General features: G+C 35.5%; 1 protein-coding gene across 1 annotated transcript; it reads left to right on the top strand.

The window, feature by feature from the left end:
- Window positions 1-525: 525 nt before the first annotated feature.
- On the top strand, window positions 526-6,191 carry LOC100246517 (immune-associated nucleotide-binding protein 9). Its single transcript, XM_002281960.5, has 6 exons — window positions 526-736; window positions 1,929-2,161; window positions 2,371-2,648; window positions 5,099-5,263; window positions 5,349-5,483; window positions 5,757-6,191. Exons 2-6 carry the CDS (start codon window positions 1,930-1,932, stop codon window positions 5,967-5,969), a joined length of 1,023 nt encoding a protein of 340 aa, XP_002281996.1. The 5' UTR covers window positions 526-736; window position 1,929; the 3' UTR covers window positions 5,970-6,191.
- Window positions 6,192-13,607: the final 7,416 nt, after the last annotated feature.

A 13,607-nucleotide genomic window follows, 5' to 3' on the forward strand; every position in this document is an offset into this window, starting at 1 on the left:
CTCATTTTTCTAAATAAGTACATCTCTTTGAATTACTTAAATTATTTTATTTATTAATTGTTTCTTCCAATCATTATGTGCCACATAAGCTTTATATTTTTATGCTATTTATTAAACAAACAAAAATTATTTTTCTTTTTTCTGTCTCCCTTGATTATTTTATTACAACTATTTTATTATTATAAATTTAATAATTGTTCCTCTTTTTTCTAAATTAGTACACCTCTTATAAATATTTCTTTTTATTTTTTAGTCCTCCAACCATCATATATATAAACAAAAAAAGCCCTTTTTATTTTTCCTATTTCCATACTATTTATTAAACCAACAAAAAAATATTTTCTTCTTTTTTCCTAATCATATTTTTATCTTATCAAATTATCTAATTATCCCAAAAATATAATGATAATTTATTTTAATGAAATTGATAACAAGGAGTAAATATTAATTTTGAATTTTACTGTGGTGGATCCGGTAATTTCGAGAAAATAAAGGAGTGGATCATGATAAAAAAAAAGTAAGAGGGGAAACAAAAAGTCGGCTTTTAAATTTTTATTTTCTCTCTCTTAAATTATTTATTTAGAATAATTTCAACTATTTCTTTTATATATCTTTTCTTTGCTTGTAGACTTCTCTACCTTCCACGAAGTCTTCTTCCATCTTCTTTCCTTGGCTCTTAAGCGATTCCGAAATCTGTTCTTCTACTGCGCTTTCTAGGCTGCCAAACGGAGGACCGGTGAATTTTCTGATCTCTTTTTTAAGTTCTTGTTATTGGAGTCAACTGTATCTGTTTTTTGATTGTTGATTTAGTTCACTCCTATGCATAGTACCAGGTGCGACTCCATGTGATTTTGCCATGCTTGATGGTTACGATTTGCTTGGATCTACGGAAAGGAAAGGAAAAAAAAAATGATAAAATGTTGGAAATTACTTTAAAATCGAGTCTGTTGATCTTTCAGAATTTTCGATTTTTTTTTTACTTTCCCTAGGGTTTTTTCTTTTCCTGGAAAACGGTGAAAATTACCTAGAAATGGAATATTTTGATTTTTCAGAAATCTCCTTTGGTTTTACTTTTATCAGTTTATTTTATTTTTAGTTTTAGTTTTTAAATTCTTGGGAAATCTTAAAACTTAATCACATCGTGCGCAATGGACAATTACTCACCACCAAGTTGAATTCCAAATAAAGAAAAAAAAAATCTATAACAAAAAAGCAAAGGAAACGAAATTAATGAAATATTAAAAAGAAAAAAGCCCCATTTTATTTTTGTTGAGAGATTGGGTCAATGGCACCTCAATTCATGAGATGTTTAGCTAGGGTTAGTTGATGATAGTGAAATATGTTATATGTGTGCAGAGAGGAACATTTTCTTCTAACATTTGAGATGTTGAAATAAAAGAGAGACTTTGGTAGTTTGTTTGTTTTTTGTTGTTGTTGTTGTTGTTGGTTTTTATTTTTAAAATCTTTTATAAGGCAGGTTAAGTTCTAATTGAGAGTTGTAGGGTAATAATGTAAAATGGGGTGATGAACCACACCAATTATTCTCTTGCTCACTATATAACAGTATATTATATATAAATATGTAGGATGATTGCCATGATTTTTCTAGAGGAAAAAGCTATAACAAGAAAATATAACAGTAATCACGTTAGGATTATCTATAGATATCCATGTTATATTGTGTGTGGGGTACTGTGTTTGGGTATAAGGATAACCAAATTGTATTTTGAGATCATGGGTTTTCTTCTTATTGTAAAATTACTGATGAAGATGAGTGATGGTAGTAGTAGTGTGTATTACCATATTTATGTCTGTGTCCCATGATGGTGTGTAGAGTTAAGAAAATTGTATCTTGGGATGCATGGTTTTCTGCTAATAGTTAATCATTGATGAAAATTATGCTAAAGTTGGTTCTTGTTGCCTTATAGAATGGGTGGAAGTTCGATAGATGATGAATGGGAGTTTACTGCTCCTTCCAGTGGGGTTCGGACTCTGGTTTTGGTTGGACGGACAGGCAATGGTAAAAGTGCAACAGGCAATAGCATTCTCGGAAGAAAGTCCTTTAAATCAAGGGCCAGCTCTTCTGGCGTTACAAGCACTTGTGAATTACAAAGAACTATATTGAGAGATGGCCAAATTGTTAATGTCATTGACACTCCTGGTATGACTTTGCCTATTCCGCAATCTTCATTTGAATCTTTAATTTCATTGTTTTAGATATTGACATCTGTTTTGTTATTTTTAGCCATAATGCTGAGAACAGTTAATTTGCTAAAAGTGCTTTATCTTGCTAATTTTCATAAGCAACCATCTTCTAAGTTAGTTGATTTCTTTTTCTTAAAGAACCACTGGCACTGTTGATAATTGCAGGATTGTTTGATTTGTCTGCTGAATCTGACTTTGTTGGCAAAGAAATTGTCAAATGCATTGACTTGGCAAAGGATGGGGTCCATGCAGTGCTTGTAGTTTTTTCAGTTAGGACTCGCTTTTCTAAGGAAGAAGAAGCTGCACTTCATAGCTTGCAGACTTTGTTTGGAAGCAAAATTATTGACTACATGATTGTAGTTTTTACTGGTGGGGATGAACTTGAAGATAACGATGAGACACTGGAAGATTATTTGGGCCGTGAGTGCCCTGAGCCTTTGAAGGTTACATCTTAATACTCTGTTGAACTTTGCAACTTTTTTAATTTTTTCATTCATCATTCCTTATGATCTGGTAGTTCATTTTCATTTTAATGCAATAAGTCAATTAGTCCTTTCTTGTGTGCTGAATTTCCATTTGTGAGAGTATCAAGCACTTGAATGTTGAGTAAAAATTAATGGTGTTTATATACATTGAATTTATATGAACATTTATAATAATAAAAACCATTGGAAAAGTGCAATCAAGATTAAGGAGCCTCTTTTGAGAATAAAATCCAGGTGGTTCTTCTTAAAATAGAAGACTTAAGTGGCTGATTTCTTAAGTTCTTCCTTGGTCCATTTATATTTTCATTTTAGGTTATTCGAGTTTAGTCTATTAAGGGTTTTTATGTAATTATACTAAGTCCAAAACCTGGGAGTTTAAGGTTTTTAACTGTAGAACTACCTATAAATGATATTTTCTGTGTTTTTATCTTGAAAACCCATCAGAAGGGGCAAATTTTCTTGTTATGCGTTGATGTGCCAAATTCCAAAGGCATCTTGATCTGCATGGTTCATGGCAATTCTGGGCCTAATGTTGGATCATCAGTCCATCTGGACTTTGGTCATGATTGGTGGGATCAAACCTTATTCAAGGATCATGACATGCTTGGGATCTATTGGGTATTGTTGTTAGGAAAAGCACCAGTAAGAGTTTCTTGAGGTTACCTAGAGTTAGGTTCATCTGGTATTCTTGGGATCATCCTGTTCTTTGCTGATTTCACTGCCCTTAGCTGAACCATCGCATAGGAGTTTTGGACAGGTGTTAGCGGTGTGAGGACCGAGGGAGTTAGGCAAGCAATCTTCGAGAGGAATTCTTGCAAGTTGAGATGTTTTTTGAGTTGATAGAATTAAAGAGCTGAGTGACAAGGCCATAATCCATTCCCATTATTAACAAGGAATACCTAAGTTTCCTCTCCCCACTGAGGGTGGCTGAGAGCTTAACCTGTCTCTTGTAGAGTATCTCCTCTGGATGTTCCTCATTCAATAATAGCATCAGTACATTGTGGTTTGCATTGCATGTGTTCAGGTTCAGAATCAAAGCTTGCATCCGATGAGGCAAATGAAAGTTTCCTCCCCCACAGTTTCCTTTTCATTCTGCTCTGTCCTTTTCTTTTACAGAAGGATCCTTTGTTCAGACTTAGCTGTAATCCTGTAAGCTTCCCACCATTCTCAGTTTCTTTCATTTAATTGTAACCCACATTTTGCCAATTTAGGAGGAAAGTGAGAGGTTTTGGGCCTTTTAATGCACTGCTGTAGTTTTTTAGGTAGCCAAAATTGTCTTTAAGGCTATTTTGGACTAACTGACCTCTGCTACCCTTTCCTGAGTAGTTTTAGGTATAACAATTTGTCTTTTAGCCTTATGGACAAAACAGACCTAAACTGCCATTACATTGTCAGGAAGTGGTTCACTGTTGGGCCTAACATCAAACAATTGAAGATGCATACCAGTTTGGGGACATTTTTTACTTGATAGGCTTCTTTTATTATTATTTTTGTTACACAGTGGAATATTTTCAATTAAGGATCATGAGGAAACCCTCTGTGTGTGTGTGGGTGGGGGGGTTCTTTACTCATCTCTCTCTCTCTATTATACCAGAATTATAATCATAATTTGGCATGGTGTGAGTCCCAACCATTGGATCACTTAACCTTTTCCTGGAGTTATCGCTAATCTCAACTGTCATAGGGCCTGATAGACTGTTGATGAGTTCACAGTCAAGAAAAATCATAGATGATCTTTGAAATAAAAATGACCAGATCAAAAAGTTATAAAAATTGCTGGAGTAGCTCATAAGTAGTTGAAAGAAAATCTTGACAGAGAACCAAACTAATCTCTGAAACCATGTAATAGCTCATAAGTTGTTGAAAGAAAATCTTGACAGAGATCCAAACTAATCTATAAATACATTGTGAACTGCCTTGGCTAGTGGAGAGGTTCATCTTGGATAGCAATAGAGAGGCCCCTTACCATACTCCTTGATTTTGGAGGCTATTTTTTCTTTTTTCTGCCAGAGTTGTCCCCTGTTTGGTTTTCTGCCTTTTTCTTATCCCTCTGTTTATTTTTCTGCCTCTATTATCCCTCCTCATTTGCTCGTGTGTCCATCCTTGGACATTGGCCTTTACATGACATAGTTGATTTTTTTTGAGCTTTTTATGCTTAGGTATGTGTAAGATATAATTTCTTTTGTAGGAAGCACATTTAGCATATATCATGCTTTTAAATGCAGTATTAGCAATTAGCTTACATTTTATTGGATGTACATCTTTTATTTTATTTTATTTTATTTTTTATAAGAATAACTGGGTGTGCATCTTGAAATTTAAGTTTTATAATTTGTTTTGCCATTTAATGTTACTGATGGAAAATTTGAAACATACTAAAATTTAATTTTGTTATCACATTGATGTAGCAAACTCTCCTCCTTTGTCAAAATCGACTAGTACTTTTTGACAACAAGACCAAGGATGAAGCCAAGAAGTATGAACAAGTTCAGAAACTTCTGTCCCTTGTAAATTCAGTCATATTGCAGAATGGTGGACAGCCATATACAGATGAGTTGTTCATGGAATTGAAGGTGACTTGGCCATTCCTAATCTTTAGTAGTTGCAATGCTATATAACTACAAAAATATCATGATGACCACAATATTCTTTTCACAGAAAGGAGCTCAGAAACTGCGTGACCAAACTGAAGAGGTGGATTCATTGGAGGGGTACTCTAAGCGAGAGATATTAGTGCTGAAGGAGCAGATGCATAAATCATATGAAGAACAACTGAAGCGAATAACCGAGATGGTAGTCTTATTACCCCTATTCTCTTTTCAACCTCCCTGTAGTTGTGTCTAAATAGACTAAATTGTAGTTATATTCAGGGTTAAGTCTGTAAATTTTGGAGAAACTAGCCGGAAATGGTCCGAATATTTTTTTTTTTATACTTCTTCCTGAAATCCTAATACCCCATCTTTTGAGTTCCAAAACAAATTTCTTTAATCATGTTCTCTCTTATTGTTCTTACTCCATGTATTAGGATTTACTTGAACCATTTCTCTGATGTTGGTGATTGTGTAGGTTGAGGTGAAGCTGAGAGAGACAACTATGAAGCTGGAAAGACAATTGGCAGAAGAGCAAGCGGCACGGCTGAAGGCAGAAGAGATAGCACAGAGAGCACAGTTGGCATCAAATGATGAGATTCGGAAGCTGAGGGAGAATTTAGAGAGAGCACAGAGGGAGACGGAGGAGCTCCGGAAGCGAGCTGAAAGTGGCAAGTGTGCCATTTTATGAGTAATAATAATAATAAATAAATAAATAATACGCTTGGTTTGCTTTTGGATGAACGGTGATCCAAGAGAGTGAATTCTTTTTCTCCAGTCTTGGGGAATAACTTGATCCTTCTGTGTAAATTACTACTCTATTATAGTATGGGTTTTTAGGATTCTTAGACATAGAGAGAGATTATAGATCCAGATATAGAGAGGTACGTCTTATATATTTTTCTTTTAATTTTTTCTTGGGTTGTTTTTTAAATTTGATTTCCATTTCTTCTGAGAATGTAGGTTTATTAGCTCGCAGGGCAGGCTGGAGTGTCACACACTACTCCTTCCAACCAATTAACTGACTTTGTATATCCATCCGTGTAAGACAAATTTAACCTTTATTTTATTTTTTTATTTGCAAAAAATATTAATTGTTTATATATAGAGAGGGAGGGGGAGAGGTTTTCCACTAGAAAATCCTCATGGAGACTCGTCTGAGCAGCAGTTTTTTTCTCTGGATCTCATGTCTGGTATTAAAATTCACTCCAAGTAAATTAGCAAAATTTCTAGTGGGTTTTTCAAGTTTGTTTTGCTAGTTAAGCAGCAGGCAGGCCATGGTGATCCCAGCAGATAAGTTTCCGAAGGAAAACCACCAAAAATCATATTATTAGTTGGGAGGCAAAGCCATGTGAACCCTCCTTGTCATTAATGTCCACGGATGGACCCCAATGTTAGAGACTTATCTTCACCGCAAACTTCATTGGAGAATACTGGCCATACGGAATAGGCTTGCTCTCTCTCTCTCTCTCTCTTTTTAATGGTTGAAATGGGAGAAGAAATCGAGTTCAAGTTCACTAAAAACAATCTGCTAATACAGATGAAAGTAATTGAAGTAGTTTCATGTTAGACTTGAATCATGAGATGACAGCATTGCAGATAAATTAAGATGTTTATTTTGGCATGCCATGTAAGATCTCCAAATTGAAACTAAATTATCAAAGGGTCTGCCTGAATGGTGATCCTAACCACGACGTTCTGTATGCAAATATAACATTCATTCTGGAGAAACATGAAAATTTGATCATTTCAATGATTTCATTAACATTTTCTTATATTGTACGATAAAAAAGATTTAGTGCTATAGTGACATAAGACCACAATGGAGACTCAGAATACTGCTGTAGTGCAAAAAGAAAGAAAAGAAGTCCAAATGTAGAGATTCATATGGAAGCATATATTACATATATTGCTAAAACTGAGACCTCAAAACTAGTTTCAAACTACATGAGCTTGAAACTATTCAATCTCTTAATACATCTAGAATCATTAAAATATATGGCTTAAGGTGGAGGGATTTAAAGATCTCAATAGATTTTGGTGGATGGGTTATGTTGCCAATGGCTCTACGTGTCATTGCCTTGAAGTGAAACTAAAGGCCCTTAAAAAGGATCTTAAGGTGGGGAATAAAGAAGTGTTTGAAAACGTGTCCTTTAACAAGGTAGAGGCTCTTTCTCATATTAGATTTTGGGATTCTAAAGATAGTCTCTCCTCTCTCAAGTAAGGAGGTAGAGGCTAGAAGGGTTGCCTTGGAGGAGTACAAAAAGTAGGTCGTAATAGAAGAAACCTCTTGGTGATTGATTACTACTCAAAAAGTGTTATTTCATAACTTGTAATTAACTCTTTTAAACACTTTTGAGTAGTAGTTACCACCTTTTAACCCAATTAACATGTTAAGGACCCTTGCAATCAATTCTAATCAAATTGTGTTAAGTTTTGGTGTTTTGATAGCTTTTTGATCACCAAAGCAATCCAAGATTGAAGAGAGTTCTTTGGAATCCATGGTAAGGCACAGGGCGTCCGGACACACCATCGGAGTGCCGCGTGAGCTGTGGTAGGTTGTCTTTTTCATCTGGACAACATATCCGGATAGGATATGCTATCGTCCGGGTGTGATGATCGCGAGTGCCGTGTGCTTCTCCCTGAGGGAGTCCGGATAGGGGAGCGCGCCATGTGTCCTCTTGGGAAATCCGGATGGAGTTGCTCCGGATAGCGATGTGGGCTTCGTGTCATTCGGAGGGGTCCCTACACCTTGCACACGCAGACGGCCTCCTTGCGACGTGTGGCATCGCACATTCCACCCGGATGTCTCATATCTGGAATTCTGCTCCGTCAACATTCCACCCGGATGTATCACATCCGAAATTCTTCTCCGCCGTCATTCCATCCGGATATTTCACATCCGGTGCCTGACGCCGGATGGGAAAGGAGGGTGTTTCAACTTCCCCGGTTAGACATATCTGGATCCTCTGATAGCGCTTACCCAGAAAGTTTTGCAGCCATTTTGCACAGTGCCGCAGTGTTCTCCTGAAGCTTCCCGATATGTGCGACCGACATTTTGAGATATTTTACTTTAGATATTTTGAGATATTTTTCTTTAGATATTTGATGTCTAAATCCCCAAACTCTCCTTGTAACCCACCAATTATAGAATTCCTTAGTTATTAAGTTTGGAAAAAGGACGAATAACCTTGTATATATTATTATTGTAATTTTCATATAAATATCTCTCGGGAGCCTGTTCCCAAGGGGACGACACAACTTTTGTATAGTTTCAAAGGAAGAAAAATACAGAGCTTTGCTCTGCTTTATCTTATCATTTTTTATTATATTTTCTTACTAGCCAAACAAGCTCTGAGGATGTTTTCTCAGAGAATGAGTGGCTAGACTTTTAGTTCCTTGGAGTTAAGGTTGCCGGGAAAGGTTCCAAGTGCAAGAATTTGTAGCTTTATGGTTTCAGCCATTAATGAAGAGAAAGTGTGATCCTTTAATGATTTCTATGTTTTTAGTTAACTTAAAACACCTTCAATTCACTTGAGCCAACCCTTGGTAAGGCAAGTGATCTCCGTCCATGGAGATGCACTAATTTACCTCTTGCGAGCTTTTGAGAAGTGACTTGAAGGTAAGATTTTCTAGAATTGCCAACACTTGGTAAGCTTTTGGACTCCAAGGAGACATCCATTAGTTATCTCTTGCGAGCTTGAGAAGGGAAGTCCAAAGTTAAAGATCACCTTGAATGGCAAATGCTAGGTGAGAGGCACGAGCCATTGCAAGTTGCATCAGTGAGAGAGAATTAGAGCTGAAATCCATTTAAAGGATGCATCTATACAACACCGATTAGAGAATTGACTATATGTTAATTCTCTAATGCGACGAAATGAACCAAATGATCGGAGCTCTATTTTTGCATGAGGAACCTCCCCTGTGAACCTAAACCTCTAAGGAATGTTTTTCTTCATAAGTAATTTCCATTACTTCCTTTGCCGTTAGCTTAAACCTAAACCTTTTTCAATCAAAGTTTGTGTTTTATTTCTTAAGCTAACCTTGAAATGAAAAAGCACCAATTCACTTTGAATTGGTATCATTTATGAATTGAAAACCCTTCCTAGTGAACGATCATAGAGCCACTATGCTATAGTAGCTTTGTCTTTGCTACCCTAGTTCATGGTGTAATAGGTTATAAATTTTGTTGATTACTCCCTCAATCAAGGAGCACCAGCTGGACATGAATCAGTTGATACAGTGATAGACGTCGAGAGAAACCTAGTTAAGGGAGTGTGATAAGAATACCATGTTTTTCTATAAAATGGCCAATGCACGAAGTAGAAGAAACTTGATGACCAAAGTGAGAGTAAATGGTGCTATTTTAAAGGAGGTTAACGAGATTAAGGAAAGGGTGTGCAGAGCTTTTCATGCTCTTCTTTTTTAGATGAGAGATTAGAGATCGAGCATCAACAACTTAGGTTTTGAGGTGTTGGGGAGTGATAGTTCCAAGAGCTTAGAGGAGCCTTTTTAGAGGGGAAAGTCTTTGATGCTCTCTTCAATCTTAGCGAGGATAAGGATCCATGTCTAGATGGTTTTGTTATGACTTTTTGGTAGTTTTGTTGTGACTTCATCAATCTTGAGATCATAGGTTTTTTTAGGGAGTTTTTCTCTCAAGGCACTTCCCAAAGAAGCTTAAACACCACCTTCTTGGTGTTAATTCCTTAAAAGCGTAGGGTATAAGATTTAAAAGATTTTAGACCCATTAGTCTTGTAGGGGGATTGTACAAGTTACTAGCCAAAGTGCTCGCAAACAAGATTAAGAGAGTGGTGGGAAAGGTAGTTTTAGATTTTCAACATTCTGTTATAGAGGGCAAACAAATTCTAGATGCAATTCTTATTTATACTAAAGCCAATGGCTTAAGAATAAAAACAACTTGTCTAGGCTTATTCTAAAGATGGATATTGAGAAGACTTATCATCATGTCAATTGAGATTTCCTATTTGTGGTCATGTCTAAAAATGGGGTTTGGACAAAGGTGGATAAGATTGATAAAATGTTGTATCTCTACAACAAGCTCTTTTGTTCTCATTAATGACACTTCTTTTGATTTCTTCCAAAGTTCTAGGGATTTGAGACAAGATGATCCCCTATCCCCTTATTTGTTCATCTTAGCTATGGAAGCTCTTAGTCAAATGTTGACTAGAGCCAAGAGTGCATGAGGGCTTCATTATAAGTTTTAAGGTGGGAGAGGTTGGAAGTGTCTCACCTCTTATTTGCCAACAATACTTTGATTTTCGACAACGCCAATTGTGATCAGTCAAGATATTTGAGTTGGGTGCTTATGTGATTTGAGATCATTTTTTAGCCTCAAAATTAATTTGGATGAGATTGAAATTATTCCTATTGGAAGAGTAGCTAAAGTGGAGGAATTGGCTTTGATGTTAGATTGTAGAATTAGGAGGTTGCACACTTCTTATTTGGGCCTACATTTAGAAGCCTTTTTAAAATCTTCCAGGGTATAGGATGTAGTGGAAGAGAGATTTAGGAAAAGAATAGTGATGTGGAAAAGGTAATTCCATTCTAAGGGTGGGAAATTCACTTTGATCAAAAGCACTTTATCAAGTCTTTCGATTTATTTCATGCCCTTGTTTGTCATCTTAAGTAAGGTTAGTTTAAAACATGAAAATGTCTAAAGATATTTTTTTATGGGAAGATGGAGCTCTAGAGAAAAGGTGTTATTTAGGTAATTGGAATTTTGTTTGTTTGTTTGGAAAAGAAAGATAGAAAGATGGAGGCCTTGGAATTTTCAACCTTTCCATCCTTAACAAAGCTTTGCTTGGTAAGTAGAATTGGAGATTTACTACAAAGAAGGAATCCTCATGGAAACAAATCATAACAGGGAAGTTTGAAGAGGAGGACATGGAATGGTGTTTGTGAGGGATGAGAAATGATTATGGAGTGAGAGTATTGAAAGCTATTAGACATGAATGAGAGGTTATAAAGAATAGGTCTCGCCTTTTAGTTGGGAATGAGAAAAATATTAAATTCTAGAAAGATTTGTGGTGTGAGGATCAAAATTTGAAAGAAGCCTTCTTGCATTTATTTTCTCTAGCTTCCAACAAAGATGGATAAGTGACAAAGGTTTTAGAGTTGGATGGGATGAGGCTGGTTGGAGCCCTTGTTTTTTAAGGCGATTTAATGATTAGGAGTTGGTTGAAGTGGAGTGTTTCTTTCATAAATTAGAATCATTATTAATTAAAAAAGGAGTAGAGGGCAAATTGAGTTAGAGTGAATTCAAGTACAATAAGTTTTTAGTTAGATCTCTATATTCTTCATTTTCTAGGGGACATAAAGAGTCTTTTCTAGTTAATTTTCAAGTGTAGAGGTCTTAGGTATTAATGAAGGTTAATTTTTTTGCTTGGGAAGTGTCATGGGATAGAATCCTTACTCTTAGCCAACTCAAAAGGAGGGATTGGACTCTCTTGAGTTGATGTTACTTGTGCAAAAGTGAGGAGGAAACAATAGATCATTTGCTTCTATATTGTTCTAAAGTAAGAGTGATATGGTACTTGATTTTTTCTCTTCTTGAAGTGTAGTGGGTTATGCATTTTTCAGTTATAGAGAACTTGTTGGGTTGGTATGACTATTTTGATGGGAAAAAAATGAATGAAAAGTGTGGAAGGTTGATCTCTTATGTTTATCGAAGGGCTTTTAATGATGTTAAGTAGTTTAACTACACAATCAAATCCATTTTCTTATATTTTTTTGGGAATTGGGCTAAGGTATATGTAGAGGATCACATTGTTGTTAGGATAGAGCCCTTAAAAGTATAACATGATGTAAGAAATTTGAAATTTATTATTTATTTAATGATAATTAAGTTTCACTTTTATCTATCCTTATTCTATGTATTGTACTTTATGAGCATTTTCACCTAGCATTTCTTTCATTGTACATGACTTAGATGTATTAAGAATTGCATGAATGATTCAAGTAATGGGTTCCTTACAAATAGATGTTTTGTTCACAACCAGATTATGGGCCTAGGCAACCCATTAGAGGTTGTATTGCACTACCTCCTAATTAGAGAGATGATTGGTCTTGGTCATCGAAATAATTTTTTCATGGTGAGTGCACTAGTATATATGGTTACACATTAGATAGGACCTACAATGAGTCATGACATAAGGCTATTAGGTAGTTATGACTTCATTAAACTACTATGGTGCATTGCTTCTCAACTTTGAAAGAATACCAAGTTTGTGCCAATTTTAGTAGTGGTTTTGATCTATAGGTAAGATCTTAAAGTGATCACATATTCCCTATGGATTGGGTCATTATTAGTGAAAACCGGTAGAAGTACGTATTCTTTATAGAGGTACTATAATATCTCATGAAATTGAGACAATGTGTTCCCTTGGTGATCCTAAGAATGTGTGTTCAGGTAAGTTATGACCATAGTAGTTCCTTAACTGGAACTTGACATTAGCTTTGGTGAGCTAAAATATGTCATTGACCACACTATAAGAGGATTTGAAACTCAAGGATGGTAGAGGTAAAGTTGAGAGGTTGATAGCTTTCACTTTGTTAGATTATGAACACCGATTTATGGGGAGATTGTATACAATGGATAATGAGTTATGGTTCAAGCACTTTATGTCTCGTAGTAACACACATAAGGTATTGAAGTGCAATTGACTCTTTATAGTGGGATGTTGAGTCAACTTTAAAATTGGATTATGAGGGAGCTAGTACTGTCTGTGGGTCCTTGTGGTTCCCATCTGAGCTCATATACCTTGTTAGTATATTTTATGAGGATTAGATCAACTCTAAATTCACTTATGTGTATAAAGGTGTTTTGGTAATTATGTAAGGTTGCACAGGAATTAGTGAATAACATATTCGGATTGAGTTAATTGATTAATTGGAGCCCTATTGAGTTAATTAATCAATTATGACTATTTTTGAGTTAAATTAAGTGACCTAAACCCATGATGAGCTCAAGTCACTTAAGCCCAATAGGAATCTTATAAACACCCTTTATAAGGTTAGGGTTTCATTTTTTCATTCTTGTCCCTTACATTTTAAAGAGAACCTTAGCCTCCACTTTTGGATATTTCCATCATTTCTATGCCAAAACTTAAGGGCGAGTCATCAAGTGGAAAATCTCTAGGTCTTCGAGGTTGACTTAAACATTTGGAATTTAAGGTTTGAAAATATTCAAGCCTAAAGGTTAGATTTTTAATCCTAAAGATCAATTTTTTAAAAATTGGAATTGCTTTCATTGTGTAGATCTAAGATTAATGTCTATATTAGATTTTGTAGAGTATAAGGTGAAGGGTT

Source organism: Vitis vinifera, chromosome 18 (genome assembly GCF_030704535.1).
Source record: "Vitis vinifera cultivar Pinot Noir 40024 chromosome 18, ASM3070453v1".
In the NCBI taxonomy this organism is placed as follows: Eukaryota; Viridiplantae; Streptophyta; class Magnoliopsida; order Vitales; family Vitaceae; genus Vitis; species Vitis vinifera.